This window comes from Melospiza melodia, chromosome 15 (genome assembly GCF_035770615.1).
Source record: "Melospiza melodia melodia isolate bMelMel2 chromosome 15, bMelMel2.pri, whole genome shotgun sequence".
NCBI lineage: Eukaryota > Metazoa > Chordata > Aves > Passeriformes > Passerellidae > Melospiza > Melospiza melodia.
This window is the reverse complement of record NC_086208.1, coordinates 16,829,786-16,849,797: the sequence shown is the minus strand read 5'-3', so window position 1 is coordinate 16,849,797 and position 20,012 is coordinate 16,829,786. Positions and strand designations below refer to the sequence as shown.

At 45.4% G+C, this 20,012-nt stretch overlaps 1 protein-coding gene across 1 annotated transcript; it reads right to left on the bottom strand.

Moving 5' to 3' along the window:
* Positions 1–8,335: 8,335 nt before the first annotated feature.
* ARRDC4 (arrestin domain containing 4) lies at positions 8,336–17,675 on the bottom strand. The gene is made up of 9 exons (XM_063170145.1): positions 17,383–17,675; positions 16,950–17,335; positions 15,797–15,863; positions 15,375–15,522; positions 13,495–13,597; positions 12,540–12,796; positions 11,717–11,879; positions 11,103–11,257; positions 8,336–10,988 (listed from the first exon to the last, which is right to left on the bottom strand). The coding sequence occupies exons 1-9, from the start codon at positions 17,673–17,675 to the stop codon at positions 10,932–10,934; spliced, it is 1,629 nt and encodes a 542-aa protein (XP_063026215.1). The 3' UTR covers positions 8,336–10,931.
* Positions 17,676–20,012: the final 2,337 nt, after the last annotated feature.

The window sequence follows — 20,012 nt, the reverse complement described above, 5'->3', positions numbered from 1 at the left end:
GAATCCCCCACACTGGCTCCTGAATCCCCCAGGAAAACTGCTCTGATGAGTACAGATTGGAGGCTGACTGCAGGATGGATATGTATTATGGGGATTACTGTAGTGATTATGGAGTGTTTGGAGATTTTGGTATAAAGGCTTAAATATTTTATTCTTATGAAGGGTTTGAGTGTTTGGAGCTAAAAGCAGAAGTTTCTGCTATCTGAAATAAACAGCTATGAGGTAGGTAAAGTGGGAGCAGGTTTGTGTGCTTGGTGAATTCAGCACAAAGAGCAGGATGTGCTGAAGACTGATGGGTCAGTAGCATTTGGAGAGTTTTCCAGGACAAGCTTATTGGAAGTACAGAGTGATTGGCAACTACAGCTTTGACTCTGCCTGGTGGGAAATGTTTTCTCATGCTGGTTGTGGGCTCAGAGATGGATGACCCTCTGTCCTTTCTACATCATGTTGAATCCAGCCATGGCTGAATTCCAGACAGATGTTAAAATCTTTGTCCCCTTTTTGTGCCTGTCCCTGACACCAAGAGTTTTGGGGCAGGGTGTGAATGTGCATGAATCTTGTGGTGCTCACTGGGTCTGGAGCCAAGGTCTAAGCAGGATTCCTCCATCATATCCTGCTTTTCTTCCCTAAAACTCCTGTATCTGTTGCCTCCAGTCAGAGGTAATGAGAAGAGCATACAGTGTCCTCCGAAGCAGCATGGTCTGTTCTCCATTTCCAAACCTTTGTGGCTGTTGTTCTACTTATGGGTGGATCACAAAAATAATTACCTAAGTGAACCAGGCACCGAAACACCGTAAGTGATCGTGTACTCCACAGAATAACAATGATTAGGTCACCCTCCTTGCTTATCTCAGGTTCCCACCCATAAAATAAGGGCAGCAATATTTTTGCTTTTAAAAGAGCAGGATTAACTTGTTCATGTGTGAAGTATTAATCGTTGTTATTATTATTACTCATATGGATGGCGGGGAAGCACCTAATGAATTCTGGTAATGTTACAATAGGCTGTGGCTGCTATTGGCATGAGTAACCCTGGATAAATGTACTGGGCTGCCTGTTTATCCTAAAGCAGACTGCACCATGTCCTTGTGGTCCCTCACTAGAGATCTCTGTGGCCATGAGGTCTGTGTGTGGTGCTGATGGTTTTGTTTGCCCCTCCATCCTTTCCAGCCTGGCTCATTCAGTGCAGTGTCTCAGATGTGCCTCTCCAAACAGGAGCTGCCCAGGGTGTTTCCTTGCTGCCCAGCAGTGGCAGGGTCTCTCCAGAGCCATTCCTTCCCTTCTGCTTTAAAAGACAGAGGGAAGGAACTCAGACTTCCAGCTGTGGATTTTGGATGTTTTCCAAAAAGCGAATCCTTTGGCTATCAGAGAATTGATGCAGAAAAACAAATTCCTTCCAAGTGCGTCCTTGATGGAGACTAAATGCTTTCTCACCCTTTTTTCTTCATAGTGTTGGTAATTACATTCCTTAAAAATCTGCCAGAAGTGCCCTGGGGTGCATGGGGTGAGAGGACAGGATGCCACGTGTGTTTTTTTGGGTAGGTAGGAGTGAGAGTTGTCTCTGCTGCTGGCTCTCAGGCAGGTGTGACACCATTCACCCCTGTCACAGCCATCACCCAGGGAAGGAGCAGCATTCCAAGTGAGCTGTCCTGCCCAGGAGCTCTGCCTAATCCTCGAGGAGGCTGTGGAAGCCACACACCCCTTTCTGGTTGGGGCCACCTCTTCCCGGCTGCCGCTGGCCCGGAGCCCACACCGTCCCCACAGATGCTTCTGGTGCTCACCTCTGCCTCCTCCCAGGGAATTTTCAGCCAAAGGACACCTCTGGCAGTTGGCTGTGTTGTGTCACTCCCTGTGCAGCTCATGACTCAGCAGTCGTACGGGTTTCGTACCTGTCAAGGACATGCCAGAAACCACAAATGTTCCTAAGCCAGCAGCAGCAGAAGCACCTGGGAGTTTCCACTCAGCTGAAGACAGCAATGTCTGCAGTAGATTTTATTGCAAATTGGTTTCGTTTCATTGCCAAGAGATGAGAGCGGGAAAAGGATGCCAAGGGATGAGGGCAGGAAAGCCAGCATCTGGATTTCCAGAGCCCGGAAAGGCCAAGATCACCAAGAGAACAAGTGACACATCACTGTGCACTGCAGTCTGTTGAAGGCAAAGCAAGGCCATGAAACCACTGAATATTTTAGGAAAATCTCAGGCTGTGAGATCAATTAAAACACTGAGGTGCAAGAGAGCAAATTGCAAACATCTCTGCAGGTGCCAGGATGATAATGCCATTATTCAAACAAGCACTGGCACGGGAGCTGGCCTGTGGTGTGTGAGCCAGGTCCTGGTGCCAGACCCCGGGCAGGAGGGCTGCCCTGCTGCTCCTGCAATGGTGCCTCACCAAGCAGGGGCATCTCCTGGCATCGCAGAGTGCCTCCCAGAGCCCTGCCAGCCAGAGAGCCAGGAGCACGTGCCAGGCACGGCAGGATGGGCACAGCAGGGCTGGGGCACAGCATTGATGGTTCCATTGCTCGGTCCACAGGAGCTCAGCTGGCACAGAGAGCTGTGACAGCAAGAGCACAGCAAGCCCTGCTCCGTGCCCTCCTCTGCCACCCCCTGCCCTGGGCAGGCATTGGAGGATCCCTGTGCTTTGGGTGTGAGGGGCAGGGAAGGGTTGAACAGGGAGGTCTGGGGATAGAGCAGCTCCTCTTTGCTCAGGGGTTGGAGCTGTGATGCAGCCACGATAACAGTGATTGGCGTGCCCTTGTCTGGGAAGGAGGCAGCAGTTGAAGGAGTGGGAGGAATCCCTGCCTGCTCAGGCCTGTGGGTGATGGCTGAGGCCTGGGAAAAGTGGCACCACTGTAATGGATGGAGAGCGTGGGTGGGGGAGAGAAAGAGGGGATGGTAAACAACCAAGCCTGGTCCATCCTGGATTTCCATCCTGCATTACATTAAAACATGCCAAGGCTGATGCTGAACTCCATGTCAGGCATTCTCTGTCATGCTTTTCCCTCCCCAAAGGAAAATTTTCTGGCAGCATGTGTTTAACAGTGAGTGTTGCAGGCAGAGATGGAGATCCCCTTGAACTGTGAGCTGTTGGGAACCTCTCTAAACAGCCTTGAAGTCATTTTCCCAACATGCCTGGATCCCAGGTGTGTGCCAGATCCCCATAGGACAGTTTGGCTGGGATCAAACAGGAGATGCAAGTGATTGCTGCGATTGCTGGGTGAAGCCTGTCTGAGCAGGAGGGGGAGGCTGAGTCCTCATGGAAATTCTCTGCTTTGGACTGGCCTGAGGCAGGGGTTGGAGTGGGGCTGAGGGAGGATTCAGCCTGTGATGTGCCAAGTGCATCAGGGAGTGACAGAATGGCTCAGCAAAATATCTGTGCATGGCTTGAGCACTGCTCAGAGTGTTTGGTGTGGATGGCCAAAAGTTGCATTTCATAAATTACTTTAAGAAAGATAAATTACTTGAGTGCAAGAGGGGAGGGTGTTGCTCTAAGCACTGCTTGGGCTTTCCTACCAGCTCACACAATGCACAACCAGCAGAGCCCCTCTCTCTAACCCTGTCCCTGTCCTGGTGTGCCATGTTTGATAGTCAAGTGTTTCACTGCTAGGTTTGGGCTTCTGCCTGGAAAAAATACATCCCTGGCATCCACCCAAGACCTATTTATAGCAGGAGCTCCTAGAAGACAGTGTGACAACTCCAGAAAACGAGGAATTGCCAAATCACCCTGCAGAGAGGAGCAAATGAACCCCTGGCCGCACACACCTGTAGGAGCCACGCGGTCCCAAAGCCCCAAACCCTGCTGAGGATTGGTACCAGGTACTCATGAGGGAAATGCTGAGAGAATCAACAAGGACAGCTTAAGATTCCTGCACAAAATGCCATGCCATGAGGTTTTTGTTCTTCCGTCAAGTCCCATGGAAACAAACCCTGAGGACACGATGAGCTGGCTCCCCAGTGACACGGCACCCACGGTGTCTGCAAAATCACCTGCACTGCAGAAATACTGATCTCTCCAGCCCTCAAGCTGCTCTTGGCTTTGCTGCACACCTTAAAAAAAGGATGTTCTGAAGAAGGCACCACCTCTGCAGTGTGACCAGTGCCAGGTACCTGCACAGCTTGTTCCAATCAGGTAGATGCAATTTTTGCATTGAAAGTTGTTTCCCCTTTTGTAACTCCCCAGAGTTACAAAAGCAGATGTTTATTCTGCCCTGTCAGGAGCAGGTGGGCTGCAGGACAATCCAGGCTTTTCTTGCCTCTGTCTGGCCATTGCAAAGGGGTGGCCTTGACCCTCCCTGGCTGAAGGGAGTTCAATGTATAATGGAGCACTGAGCCCAAATCCGTGAAAAACAACAACAACAACAACAGAACCCCAAGGCAGACATTACCCAACTTCAGTGTGGAGCAGAGTGTCCTGTCCAGTGTATCATCCTGCCTCCTTCCTCATCCTTCTCTGTAAACACCATTTACGTGTGGGTTTATACAATCCATGTGTTCCCTGCAGTTCTGGGATCCCTTCACTTGTTCCACCCACTGGACTAGTTGTAACAGGCACTAAATTATGGGGGTTTTGTTGCTTGCTTAGTTTATACACCTGCAGTTTCCTGGTTTATGTGTCCAGAGGTTTTAGTCTTTAATTTAATATTATTCATAGATTTTATTGAGTATTAGTTCACTTTGTAAAGCACCTTAATGGGCAGTGTCTGTTTAATTATATATGGCAAAACCTATAGAAACAAAGGAAAATTGACCCAATTTGCTACAGCTGGTTTACAAAGGTTCCCTGAGGTGACTGAGCATTGCTTTTCCTTTTTACTGTACTTCACACATTTCCAAACTTGTGTCAGCTCAGTTCTCATCCAGCCTCTCCCTCTGAAGCAGCCTCAGCGTGGCTGCTCCTCCTCCCTGCAGCCCCAAACCCAACATTTGTCAGCTGGCTGAGGCAGGAGGAAGGAGATGACACAGTTCTGTGGGCTGTTTTTTCCTGCTGCTACGGGAAACATGCAAAATTCTGATCACATCTGTTGTGGAGATGATACCAAGAAGAATTTTTCTACAAGTAAACCACAGCTAAACGTCTCTGGATTGGTTAAAGTGCCCTCTTTATGCAGTAGGAGCTGCCACAGGCACTGGGATGGGGTGTGCCCTTGTGGAGGTGCTGAGCACAGGGGGGTGTGTGAGCTGCAGCTCTGGTTTGTGTTGCTGAAATCTGTTGGAGCATCAGCTCCAGCGTCTCCTGGATGCAGCATTAATTAAACAGAATGGCCCTGCTCCAGGCCCCAGTGGACAGGCATCCACATGGCAACTGTGAGCCTTGTCAGCAGCAAGAGATTAAGGAATTAATTGGCAGGGTTAATCTTCGTGTCAGGGCTGGAAATGAATTGTTAATTTGTTTGGATGAGTGTAGAGTCCTCTCGCAGCGATGGCAGGTGGGATCACATGAGGGAAAGCCTGCAAACTGCCCTTCCTGGGGACCTTTATTTCACACCTCTGCTAGCAGACATCTCCAGCTCTGTGCCCCCGAAGTGTGAGACTCCCAGGTGGGGCTGGAGCAGCTCCTCGTGTCACTGCCATCCTTGCAGGTGACAGCACAGCTGCTCCAGCCCGGGATGTGGGAGAAGGTCTGGCTGCAGCTTGGGAGGGCTCCCTGAATTCCAGCCTTTCTGATCTTGCTCCTGGTGCTAAACTGTTGTCTGTCCCTTGTGTCTGTGCAGGGCAGGTACTGGATTGATGGATGAGGCCACCTGCTCCAGGATCTGAGTGAGGGAGAGTTGTGCTCACACCAAAATGCCACTTTTGGGGCACAGAGTGCAGAATTGACTGGACTATGTGGACACAAACCCTCTCAGATACTTCTCCTCCAGGACACTGCAGAAAGATGATCTGTCAGGCCAGTCAATGCTTTTCCCTTTCTGCTTTCATTTTACACTCAGGATAGCAAAATATTTCCTTTAGTATCTTTCTAATTTGTTAAGGCTACTGAATTGGTCCCATCACATCAAGACATGGGAGAAAAGCACTTCAGGCCTTAATAGATTTAAATGAAATTGTAACTTTTGTCACTTGTGCTCTCTTTTGTGCATTGATTAGTATAATTATTTCAGCAATAAGAATCACTTTCTCCTCCAGCTGGGGTCTGGTATGTTGTGACCAACACAACCTGATTCTAGACATGACATCAAACAGGCCTGGCCTATACAGAGACCTGGAATCTTCCTGGGTATGTAACAATCCTCTTTAAGACCTTGCAGTCAAAATCTTGCTTCTGTTCTCATCTCTATCAATGCCCAGTGCCTCATTTATGGGGAGGCTGATGCTGTTACAAGGTGCTGTAAAAACCAGAGTTTTTCATTGCCAAAAATTGGCTGGGTTTAGCCTACTTGCTCCAACTTTCACCCTGGCTTTCATTTTTCTCCTCTCCTTACAGGCAGCCAGGTGGCTGAATGTCAGCCAAAACTAAGAAGGATCTCTTTTCTTTTGAAGGGATGGCTGTTTGGAGATCTATCAGCAGCACAGCTGAATCTGCCCTGTGTAGCTAAGAAGGCCCACAGCATGTTGCTGGCATGAGCAGCCACTCCAGTGAACTCTCACCTGAGTTATCATTTTCTATCCCACATAAAACCACCTTTCACGTTTTTTGACTTAAATTATTAGTCATTTGTCCTAAAATGTCAATAATGCAGTGATATTCTAGCAGAGCTTTTCTGTACTGTCATTTCCTATTCATTGCTTAGAAATAACGACAACATAATCTGGAACGAGACTGTCACCTTGTCTATGCCATATATAAAATGTTAATACTAAAAGTGGACTGGGTTCATCCTAGACCTAATTAGTTCTTTGGAGAATTTACTTTGTGCAGCAGCCTGGACTGTCCATATTGATGCTAACATATTATATAATCAGCTTTGGAACAGGCAGCAGTCTGAAGGCTGGGCTCTGTGTCCCTGTGCTAAGTCAATACCCTGAGGAGAGCACTGAAAATCAGCAGAATTTGACTAGAAAATAGAATACAAATGACTGGGTATTGTAAGGAGTTGCAGAACAACTGATTATCTCCAAATCAACATTGTTTGCAAACTGTGCTCTCCCAACATGTTTTTATTGCTATATATATAGCAGAGATTTTACAAACTGAGTTAGATATTCCCTTTTGCTGTCCAAAGTGGGTGGTGAAGTCATGGAACATGCTATTTTGATAATTTGGAACATGCCCCAGGAGCTGATTAAATGATCTCTCTTGCTCTGTACGTACTCTGTGCGTTTCCATGCAAACATCAGAAGGGTCAGGGCTGCAAACATGAGCCTGAAGGAGCTGCTCTATCTCTGCCTGGCTTTTTACTACCTGTTTAAACACCACACAGATTTTAATAGACAGTTACAGCTTGTCAACTGAAATACTCCCCTATAAAAGCAAACAGTGGCTGAAGTGGAATTGCTACTGTGAACTTAATGGTAAGACATTTAACTATCATTTAGTGACAGAGCTTTTGAAAAAAATCTAAGACCAGTATTTGAGGTTTTGAATTTTCCTTTTCATGAATCATGACTCCTCTGGTGGTTCTGGTGCCTGAATAGGCCAAAGAAATTCCTCCCTGGCACAGGTGCCCAGAGAAGCTGTGGCTGATCCCTGGCAGTGCCCAAGGCCAGGCTGGAAAGGCTTGGAGCAATCTGGGGTAGTGGAAGGTGTCCCTGCCCATGACAGAGGTGGGATGGGATGAGCTTTAAGGTCCTTTCCAATCTGAACTATTCTGTGATTCCACAATCCTGAACAGCATCTTCACCATGCTTTTCCAGGAAGAAATCTGCCATCTTCCCTCAAAAGTGGAAACAGGAAGAAGAAATCAACTGTTTGCTGTTGTTCCTCAAACCCTTGGGAGGCAGGACCCTGATGGATTCATCACCTCACTCCTGGCTCAGGTGAGCATGGGGCAGGCACAGTTTGTCACCTCCTTCCCCACAGCAGCAGGGTCTCTGCTTCAGTCACTCTGCTCTCTGGTTCTAAGGCTGTTCTGATGTATTTATTTTTAGTTTGTTGCTCTAATCTTGTCGACAGGAAACAATGAAATATCCTCTAAGATTAATATGAGAGATGAGAGATCCAATTAGAGCTCACATCCTTCAATCCTTACGGGTAAGAGCCCCTATTACACAATAACTATGGGTGGGAGGAGGCCCTGTTTGATCAATTTGTTCCAGTTCTTGGTTATGAATAGTTCAGAGAACTAAAACAGTGACAGATGAAGGCATAATTCCCAGATCAGAGGAGAATTAGAGATCTGTAGGGTAGAATACAGGTATTTCTTGACATAGCACCAAACCAGAGATGAACAGCACAATGTAGATTTGACACTTTTATTAACAAAGAACCCATGGGGCTCATTCATTAGTACAAAATACAATCATGTTCCTGTATGTTAAACAGCTTTTTTTATTTTGTCTCTTTTAAACTGTTTCACAGTTATCAAAACAAAGCCCCTGCATATTGAACTTATTATTGTGCAAACAGTAATTATTTTTAAGGATCAATTTCTGCACTAAGCCAAGTGCCAGAGAGCAGAACTTAATCATGTTTTCACCCCTCCTTTGAAGGGCCACGTGTGCTTCCTAAGAAACACTTAATAGTTGACTTTTTTTGCAGCAAACAATCTAAGGCCACAGTTTATCTGCAAAGAATAGAAAACAACTCAAAAGATTTTAGAAAAAAAAAAAAAAAAAAAAGCACACCTTTACCCTTCATACTGCTGTTTGCTTGACCATGATTATGCCAAGTAGCACACATCACCTATCAGGTATTACAGTCCAAAAAGCACCTAATGTTCTTTAAGCTAATATTTTGAATTATTACCATGCAAGTTATTACACAACCAAATTACTTTTCAAGTAACTATAATGGTCTCTGTTTAAGGAAAAGATGCCTGTTCCCTTTCCAAATGATGTGAATGAAAATCCTTCATTGATTGTATGGGCAGGCCCTCACTTAAACAAAAAGGCATGAGAGCTACACCTTGAGACTTAAATAATCATTTTTAGCATGTCCTTCCTAAATCATGCACTCAAATTTTGGTTAAAGCTGCATTTGCTATAGAAAACAATACTAAATATTGCAAATGAAAGGAGTAACTGCAGTTTGGAAATGTCAATCTCCACCAGTCTGTCTTTCACACTGATGCAAAAGGGATTTGAGGTGAAGTGCTAGAAATTAGACAATGTAAGGAAGTTAAACTAAAAGAAGACTAAAAATATATATCTGTGTATGCCTGTAGAAAAATCCCTGCTTAAGTGAAGACAGATTTCATAAAAACCATTCAGACCTTGTTTAAACTGCAGTTATCGATGGAATGAAGGAAATTGAATCGCTATGTTTGTAATCATCAGAAAGTACACTGTTTTACCACATGAAGCACCGGGTTTTAACCCTTCTGTAAGACATATGGAGTGTTTCTAGTAGTCCAAAATCCCCTGTATTTCAGACAGGACTGTAAACGTGCATGTTGACAATGCTGTTTTCTGCTCCTGTAAGTGATCTGTTGGTGATTGTTTACTGTTCCCAATTGATGGCTGGCAGGAAGCAAACATTCTACTTTTAAATGAAGGCAGCAGAAGGGCAAGTAAATGCTGTGCCTTCACTCTTAGCAGCAACAAACTCTCACTGTTCTAAATGACCTGAGGAAGAAAACATTAAAATATTGCACCAAAACAAAATTAAACAGCAAAAACAAACAATGAAACACACCAACAAATATAGTATGGATAGCAAATGACCAGTGCAGCCCCTGACAATAGATCTTTAGACAAAAATGCAGGAGTAATGAAAAGCTTTGTGCCATTACCAGAGAACTTTATTCCCCTGATGTCTGCTTTCACTTCAGTTATAAGCTATGTCTATTCTGGGTATATTTACACCTCTTATCTCATTCACTAACCACAGAAACCATTTAGGGTCCCTTTTAGAACCTTGAAGTATACTGGAGCTTTAACAAGACTTTTTTTGGTCTCAAATCTGACCGTAAGTAAATATCCAAAACAGAGGTAGGCTTATAAAGGCTTTTGAATAAATAAATATTGTCCTTTTTGCTAAGTATACCTGCTGCTGGCAAAAGGTTTCTCCCTTGCCATGCTTCCCCTTATCATGCTATCCATAGGCTTAAGATGCAGAAGAAGAACTCACAGTAGAAGAGGTTAGAATAATTCCCTTAAGAAATCCCTTGAAAGAAAGCATAGTGCATAAGCTCATCTCAAAGTTTACTGTTTGTTCCACACTTGTGTCTTGCACTCAGGAAATGGTTGCCTTTGCAATGTTGTGTAATAGCCATTCTGTCATCCACGGTGTCCTCAGGATCATCATGAATGAGGAAATAGTACCACTTGGCAGCCGTGAGAAGGGCAGCTTCCCAGCCAATGTGACGTTAAGACTTCGCTCTGTGATGCAGCAGTGTTCCTTTTCTGGATGCAGACAGTGCCAAGCTGAAGCCCCTTGACCACTGGAATCTTTTGGAAATGTTTTCTTACCCCACATTCTGTTCTACTACAGGAGTTCTTGACATTGCTATGTACATTCTTGCAGAGCGTTGCAAACAAAATAGAAATTCTTTTCTCTTCAGAAGATCCACACATCTCCTCCTCGTACTTTGTGTAGTGTATCCACTTTTTGGAAAACATTCAGTATTTCATTGATGCATTTTCTTTTCAGTATTTTCAGGTAATTCTCAAGTATCCCAAGCTCAGCTGCTCCCCTGTTATCCTCTGTGCAGACTAATCCAGCAGGTTCTCTTTTATCACCAAACGTGCTCACACCTCCTTCTCCATTTTCCTTTGCCTTTCTCGTACACAGACTGAAGTTTGGAAAAAGAAAACTGTTTCCTTTTTAGCTGCACTACCAGCTTAAGCAGCAGAAAGATTAAGACATTCATCACAATGATGCTCATTACAAATCCTCAGAGCATGAATGAAACGGGCTGAACTTCTTCTACATCAGTTGGATGTGGATCAATCTAAGTAGAGAAGAAAGACAACAATTACTGCCTGCAATTCCTGCATTTAGGTATGTGTTTGGGTTTTTTCTGCCATCTGACAATAAAAACACCACCTGCTATTTATTTTCTTACCTCAGAATAAAGAGGTGGAGGCTGAAACCGGAACTCTTGTATGTAAGCAAAGACAGGACAACACAACTGTTCCTCACAGTCAATGGGAGGTGGATAAGCAGGAACATGTCTGGAAAACTCTTCCTCAGACACTACATCAGCATAATTTGGTGGTGCTGAAACACAAGAGATGCTTCTGTCATATTTCAAACTATTCACTCACTCACAGCAAGAACATCTGCATTACAGTATATCCAGGACCACAAAAACTGTGTTGGAAGTGCACTGAACACATAAATACTGTAACTAAAATTATGTTTTCATTAAACTCAGGTGATTCAGCAGGAATACAGAGAGTGCTGTGCTTTTAGGATAACTCCAGCAGCAAACTTGTGTTGTATTAGAATATTCCCACCATCAGAAGTTTGTTGTTTCAGTCAGATGGGGTACACAGAGACTTCAGGAAGGCTGGAGTTGAGGTAACCTCACCAATCATTTTGGACCTCAGTTTAAGAACTTTGTGAGTCAGATTTCCATTGCCTACATCCCAGGCAGTGCCCTTAAAGTGGCACTGCACCCATCTGCTGCAGACAGTGCTGTGCTGGAGTAGAGACAGTTCAATATGTATTTATTACCTTCAGGCTGTTCAGGCATGGTCAATGCCAGCCAACTCATATCCATACTAAACTGGCTGGTAATGCTGGAGTTTCTGCTTGAAAATCCAATACATGGAATAGTGCCAATCACCACAGGCATTTCAATCATCAATTTCTTAGCACCAGGAATATGGATATACACCTATGTGACAACCCCCAAACAGAAGAAAAAAACATCATGAGACCCCATTGAATGCTGCTCTTAAAAGCTGCCCTACTGCCTACACTGCAAATTTAAAAATTAAGAGCTTTGTCATCCCAGATATGCTTAGCTAATACCCTGGCAGCTTTCCTTATTTTACAGCAGTTTCATTCTTTCTGTGACTTGTTTCTAAGTGACATTGAAAAATACAAACCATCTTGACAAACATAATTATACACTTGACTTTCAGTCTTTTCTTCCCATTTCTGGAAAGAATCACTTAAGGACCCCATTCAGCTTGAAATGCTTTCCTAAAACAATCCCTGCATATCTGAAACTAAGCTGCTTCTTCCTCAGAAACAGTTTTCCCTTTTCCACATTATTCCCACCTTTCCATCTCAGAATCTCTTTATGACCTTCAGTCTCTCATGTATGTGGTTTATGATATTTATTTTTTGTAGAGTCATAGAATGGTTTGGGTTAGAAGTGATCTTTAAGATCATCTAGATCTAACCCCCCACCAGGGGCTGGGACACCTTTCTCTGGAATTGTATTTATTGTAGCTCCCAAGCTAAAAACCTAACAGCTACTCAGTAAATTCTTCTGTTCCCAACTGAATGCAATATCTAAAGTTTGTACATTTGAAAACCCAATACTTACAGCTAATGAATATTCTACTCTAATAATGCAGCAGTCAAGTATAGATGGGGATACAGGTGGGATTTTCAGAGTTTTCCCATTCCAGGTATCTGTACTCCCAGAGGCAATGTGGTTTCCTCGGACATTGGCAACCATCTGACGGAAGGTTTTTGTCTTCCCACTGGCCAGGTAAGTTTGTGTTTGGAAAATGGCAGCTTTTGGAACAATCAAACGAGAAGAGCAGTTCTCAATTTCTGCATAGATTGGGATGGCTTCCCCTTAGAGACAGAAAAAGTCCAATGAATAATTGGTATTTACCAACTTTCCTCTGGGAGTATCAAAGCAAGTTACACAGCACGTACATCATCTGCAGTGTTATGAGAACAATACTTGGTAAGTTTCCTCAAGCCAGTTTATTTTTTTCAAAGTGGTATCCAGGCAAAATTATAGCCACCCACTATGTTTTACACATAAACAATGATTCATTTTGAAACATTAAGCATAATATGAACAAGCTATAAAAGCTTTATTTGCAGATTACGCCCCAATCTTCCTTTTATATAGGACTAAATGAATTTCAGGATGTTTTATTTTCTCAATGTATCTAATCTTATCAAGATGAAGAAGCTGCTAAAGCTCATTCTTACCAAAGTGTAAACCTACACAAATAGGATGTAAAAATCTAATTACATCCCAGTTAAGTATTTTATCCCAGATAAAAACATTTTGTTGTTCTTTACACAGAAATGTTCATTGATTTTCCATACGGTTATTAACAGGACTTCCTTTCAATTTATATTCCCAAGGGGAAAGGTAAGATGATTATTGAAAAAACTGAATTCATATGGATCTTAATTTACTTCTGTTAAACAGAACTATTTTTTTAACTACAAAATGTTGGCTTCACTGAGATTAAAAAAAAACCCACAACCTATTAGATGCTGAGTATTTATATTTTTAAGGTAACTACTCTTACCATTACAGTATCCCTTCCTCTCAATTTTGGCACTGAGAGACACTGGCCCAGAGGTGAAAAACCAACAGCCAACCATCTTCTCCTGACTTCTTAGAACAGGTGTCTATAAAATATAGAGTATTTTTCATTTTATGGGATAAAGCTCTCAATCACTTGCAGTTTAGTGTTATGCATATCAGTCATTGCAACCCAGCTCTAAAATCCACATGATCTGAATCCCTAAACTGCTCAGTGCAACTGTAGTTTTTGCCACCATGTGAAACGGAGTCAAGGTGTGGCAATCTGAATATTTCTCTTTTGAAATCCCAGTCTGTACGAAGTAACACAGACCAGTGTGTCTCTGCATGTGCTTTGTCTTCAAAATGAACTTTTTAAAGGTCCCATGGAATACTGTCATGTTTATCTCCATGTTTCTCAGTGCAGAAGAATGCAAAATTCATTTTATCTGCAAACAGCTAACAGTTAAGCAGGGAATTTTTTTACTTTTCTATCTCTAAGGAAGGATAAATATATCTAGGCACTGGGCTAAGGGGACGCACCTTCATTGCTTGCAAGCCACAAAACCCCCCCAAAAATGTAGAGGCATGACAAAAAACATCTAATTATTCAAGGACTGTCCCACTGGATGGTATTTACACTGCCTGTAATGTTTTCATTTGAATAAACTCACAAGCACACATGTCAAGTGTCCAGGCCAGGATCAAAGCTGCTCAAAATGATTTGCTGGGCAGTGACACTCAGTCAATACAGTAATGAAAACTGGGTTTTTATTTTCTTTATTATAATGAAAAAACCCTGTTGTTTTGCACTTTTGGTGGTAGCCTTGGAATCCATTAAGATTGGCACTGCCATCCTGATGTGTCTTCTGTGCAATAACCTATGGTCTGCTTTGTCCTTACAGAATGTGGGTATGATGCCTTCAAACTCCTCACCAATGAATATAAAGACTATTCTGCTTACAGATGTCACTGCCAAAATACCCCAAGTTCTGCCTAGAATGGATTAAAATGTAAGCATGTAATGAGGGGGGAAAAAAAGCCTGCTCAAAACATCTCTTTTCTATGTTCACGTCATGATGTTAAAATTATCCTACCATTTAAAATAAAATAGAAATGACTCATTCATATTTAAATGAATAACCATTTAGATCCAGTTGCTATCATGAAAGTGCAAGGTATAATTTTATATTATTTTCATAATATGGGTTGAGATAAAAGAATCCAGCTCATTAGCTTCCATCTTGCCTATTTACTCATTACTTAATGCCTGATCTTTCTTATTACTCTACAGTATTTCCAGTGATTATTAAAAACTCAATGCTTTAATGTGGCCAAATCTGTCACAGGGAAATAACTGAAAGGATCTCTGGAGCAGCTGCATGCACACACTTCATGGTAGAAAACGACATGCAAAATGCAGGGATATGTAACATAATGGCCAGAGCCTAAATGACAGGCTGGGCATGATTAATACTCTTCCCTAATTACTGCTCCTCAACCTACTATTATTGTAGAGTTTAGGACACTGCAGCCCTGTGAATGTAGTTGCTCTGGTAAGAGTAACTACTCTGCACACACACATTACTATTATTAAGCCTTATTTATGCATCTGAAGCCTGCCTAACTTTTTGGCAGGAGCATCTCTGCCAGCAGGGATGTAATCAATGGTATTAAAAAAGCCACTCTGTTTGCTATTCACACAACCTAAGATAATCTATTTATAGAGAAAAGCTCAGGGAGCTTATATGCTTTCAGAAGTCAGAAAATGATGCTCTGGAATAACACGGGAAGGGTTATGGCTGGATGTGAATGCTGCTTGGAAATGGTTTATTTATTTGCAGCTGGTTTTACAGGGGGAGGAGAAGTGGGGGACCCTCTTACCAGGAGAGCTGGCGAGCTGACATCGATATGGCTGATGACCTGCAGCTCTGTCTGCACGCTCTGGTCAGGCACAGCAGGCCTCTCCAGCACTGCTTTCACGTAGTACTGGATACTGCCATACTTCCCAGTAAAGGAGGTCACCAGAGGTCTGAAACGAGCAGTCATAAAACCATTACCTTCAATTAATATTCCAGCTCCAAACATTAACACTTCCTGCGTATGCAAACATTTCCCAATTTACAGCTTGTACTTTTAGGGCCTTGGGGAAGCTGAAGCAAACAAGGCCTGTCTGCGTGGTGCTTGATTAAGACAAATATATAAAGCTGATACTAAAAAAAAACACAAGTCAAACTACATTAAGTTAATGTTCCACTACAAGCAGCATCCAGCACAATCCCTTCAGGTTGGATTATTGAACTTACTCTTGAGGGAGCTGAAAGCTGAACGGAAATTCGTGTCTTCCATCTAGAAGAATTAAGTTTTCCTCACCTGTAGGATAAGAATGAATAGTATGTTTTAGTTATTCCAGAAATAGAACAAAGCAGACACTTTTATAAATTATTTATGTATGAAAACACCCAGATGCAAGAAGTTTTTATTGATCCCAGTGGGTTCTGGACTGTGGCCCGTACTTTATTTATGCTGTGATGTGATTTCAATGAAAAACAAAAATCAAGGAAACATGGGAGACCTTGAGATTCAGTGCAGGACTGTGGCCAATTTCTAATCCAAAATGGCTTCTCCAAAGCATAAAGTAAATTTCTTTTCAGCAAGACAAGAATTAATCTGTTTTTCCAATTAACAATTAAACTAACTTCTGTGCCGAAAAATCTACCATTTAAGGTCAGCATGAAGAAACACTATAAATACACGAGCTCCCAATTTATTCACACAGGGCCTACTGTTACACAATTGACAAGGCCTGAATCTACTTTCCCTACAGCTCAGCCCGAGCTGCGTTTCACCCTTACAGAACGAAATGTCGTCGTTCTGCCTTTAATTTTTTTCCAACGCTGCCGTAGTGCTGCAGTGTGTGAGTGACAGAGCTCCGCCACAGCGAGCCTCCCCTGCCGCCTTAATCCACTGATGAGCCCGGCTGCTTCCAGGGTCTTCCACGGCAGCTTCCCTGCCCGGGGCTGCTGCTACCGCACACGCAGCGCGGCGGGGCCAAACCTTCCGCACCCACACAGCGCAGGGAATCCAGCTGCGCATTTTATTTTATTTTATTTTATTCTATTCCAGTCCCGCTCGGCGCTTTTCAGCCCCCACACAGGGAATCATTCGGGAGGCCGCGGGTGAGGCGGTGATCCTCCCCGGGCCGCGCGCTGCGGCAGCGCTGTCCTGAGGGAGCCCCGCGGCCACTGCCCGTTCTGCTGGGTTCCTGTGCCCGTTCCGTCCGGTGTCCCTGTGCCCGTTCTGTCGGGTCCCGGTGCCCGTTTTCACCCGGAGCGTTCAACCCTCCGCCTGCCCCCCCCACCGCCGGCCGCCTTCCCGCAGCCCTTCCCCACTCCCGCAGCGCCACTCCCCCGGTGCCACCCCCGCTGCGGGAGCGGCCGGGCCCGCGCCCCCCCTCACCTTCGGGTGGGTCCCGCAGGAGGCTCTGCCGGATGTCCAGGTACCGCACCTCCGCCTCCCGCCGCGGCCCCGGCCCCGGGGCCCGCACCGCCACCCCCCACGTGCCCGCCCCGGGCACCGCGCCGGGGCTCTCGCTCCAAGCGACGCGCGCCCGGCCCGCGGCCTCCAGGCGCAGCCCGCGGAGCGGCAGCGGCCCCGCCAGCTCCAGCAGCACCTGCCCCGACACCGTGTCGCCGCTGCAGTAGCCGCCGCCGCCTCCGCCGCGCCGGGCCTCGTCCTCCAGCACCAGGGCCAGCGTCTTCACCGCGCCGCCGGCCCCGGGGCCCGGCCCGGCCGCCGCCATCGCTCCCCGGCCGCGGGGGAACCGCGCCCGCCCTCGCCGAGCGCTTTAAACCCGCCCGTCTCCGCCAGCGCCCGCGGAGCTACGCCCCGCCCCCGCGCGCTGCCCATTGGCCGCCCCGCGGCCTCGCGCGCCGCCATTCGCCGCGGGCCGCCCCTGCGCCCCCGCCTCATTGGTACTCGGCGGGCGCACGCCCGGAGTGCGTCACGCTGCGTGATCGCCGCGCCGGGGCCAATCGCGCGCGGGCGAGAGCGCGTGGACAGCGCGGCGATTGGCGGGGCGGCGGCAGGGCCCCGGCGCGCGGGCCAATGGCGCGGCGCGGCCACCACGTGCACAGCCTGTGGGTAAACAGGGAGCGGGGGCGGGGCCGGGGGCGGGGCCCTCATCCCTCACGCCCCGCCGTGACGGGGCCCCGGGCGGCAGAGGCGGTTCGGGGGTCCCGTCCCTCCTTCGCCCCCTCCTCTGGTCACTGCCCGCCAGCCCGGCGCTGTGGGAAAGCCGTGTGCCCTTGGTGACCCCGAGCTGCGGGGAAACCTTGTCTCTCGGTGTCCCCCGGGTGCTGCCGTGGGAGAGAGGGAGGCACCGCGGCGCTCTGGGGCGGTCTCAGCCCTCAGCCTCTCCCACTGACAGCCGGACTGGCTGGGACTGTTAAATATGGAAATATGGAAAAACGATGTGGTGCTGCTGTTAAATATGTAAAAAGGCTGTGGTGATGCTGTTCCCCCACTGCTTTCCTGGAGGTTACCTGCCTGTGTGAAGCCCTTTTTCACCCCCCTGAAGGGCAGGAGGTGAAGGCGTTTAGCTATAAAAAAGCCGTCCTGGACAGCGTGAAAACCTCGTGTCCACACAAATATTATGCATTTCTGCATCTTGTAAAGAAAGAAGCGCCCTGGTTCAAGAACTTTCTCTTGGAACCCGCTTGGGCAGTGAAATGGGTGCAACCCACTGCGTGCTGTCCCACTGAGCACATCATCCATTGGTAACACCTGGGAGATAGAATAAAGAATAAATGCAAAGTTTTGCTGTTATGTTTACAAGCAGAAGCTTAGGAAACTCCAACGAACTGGAAGAGTGAGGAATATGTCTGAGTGGCTGGGTGGGCACGGCCAGAATCATCATTCCCGCAGTGATGAGGGAATCTGTGCCCACCTCCAGCCAGCCCAAGACATGCTGCAAACTGCGAAAAACACCAATCACCAATCACTTGTTTTTGTTTTTTTTGTTTGTTTGTTTTTTTTGTTTTTTAAAGTTTAATGATAATAAAACGGTTATAAAAATAGCAATATAATTAGAGTAATTTGGACAATTTGGATTAGGACAATATGAGACAATAGAAACAAAGAGTTACAGATGTCCGGGTACCTTTTTCTGGGCAACATAAGCCTGAAAAAGGACACACGTTAACAGAGGATTAACCCTTAAAAACAACAGCCTGTTGCATATTCATACATCTCACACATGATGCATAAATTCCGTTCAAGTTTCTGTCTGGTCATCATCAACTTCTTCCTCTTAATCCCAACTGGCGTCGTCCTGACTGAGTGAAGTGGGAAGAAGTTTGTTTCTTCTGATAAGAGAGCAATAAATTTTCTTTCTCTGAGAGATTTAGGTGTCCTGTGGCTGCTATCACGGTGTGATTCCTCTCTTTAAAAAAAAAGTATCTTTCTTAGCATAGTTTCTATTTTAACATTTTATTATAACCTAGAACTATATTTACCACACTACTTAAGTAAGAATTAATACAGCATCACTTTCCAACATAACACATACAATATTCATTTTAAAATATGCAAAAAGCCAATCATAAAATGTGCATTTTTCACAGAACCAAAATGCTTCGATTGCGCTGGACACATACTGCAATTAAAGCTGTTCTTGGCCTCGTGGTGTTTCACGGTGGCCCAAGCTGACAGCAGAGCATCTCCCAGGGGGTGTGTGGGGTGGGTGGTGTGCTGCCTTCTCCACGGGTGACCGAGGAGTCATTTCCTGCTCCGTCACCTGCCTGCTCGAAGCTCCTGACAGCTGCATCTTCCTGCATTCCTCCATCCCTCTGGGGCGCTGCAAAACACCCGCCTGGTGCTTCCCAGCTGACTCAGTTAATTACTGAAATTAGCAAAACTTGGCCCCGGCCCTTGGCTTTTAAATAAATAGCCAATGAGATAAAGCTGGGTTTTCTCAGGACCATGTGAAATGTAGCATTGTATTGAGAGTTCCTTCTGTGAAAAACTTGCCAAGAGCCAGGTAGGCCTTTGGAACACTTTTTTTTTGGCTACAGGTTCACGCACACATCCATGTTAATCAATAGTGACCTGGGGAAAAGGAATGTGCTTACAGGTGGGGTCAACTCATGGGCATTATTTCAACCTTTGCCATGCATTGTCCAGCTCATGATGAAAGTTATGTAAAGAAAATGACTCTGTTGTGATGATGGTTGTTTGAGTATCTAAAGAATTGCTGCCTGTTTGCATCCTATTGTGCATGTGAAATAATTCTTTACAGAAACTGCAAATCTTACATTGTACTTGGGAATTGTGGTGTATAAAATTGTGCTATTTTGGTGTTTTTTTAAGTTCAATTAAACTCAGACATGGCTAGCTTTGCATCAATCTTTTCCCTATATGCAATTTTCACATTTACAAGTATCAGGTTATTTTTGTAGTCAGCCAAGGGACCATGCTCGGATGTGCAGACAGAATATTTGCTTATTTGATGAATTTCATTAG

What these genes read in the sequence shown, in the direction of transcription:
- ARRDC4 (XM_063170145.1), bottom strand. Translation starts at nt 17,675, where the DNA reads ATGAGGGCCCCGCCCCCGGCCCCGCCCCCGCTCCCTGTTTACCCACAG. An exon ending in CCAATGGGCAGCGCGCGGGG is followed by an intron (nt 17,336 to 17,382) that starts GCGGGGCGTAGC and finishes GCGGGTTTAAAG; the next exon opens with CGCTCGGCGAGGGCGGGCGC. An exon ending in GAGGAAGGGATACTGTAATG is followed by an intron (nt 12,797 to 13,494) that starts GTAAGAGTAGTT and finishes TCTGTCTCTAAG; the next exon opens with GGGAAGCCATCCCAATCTAT.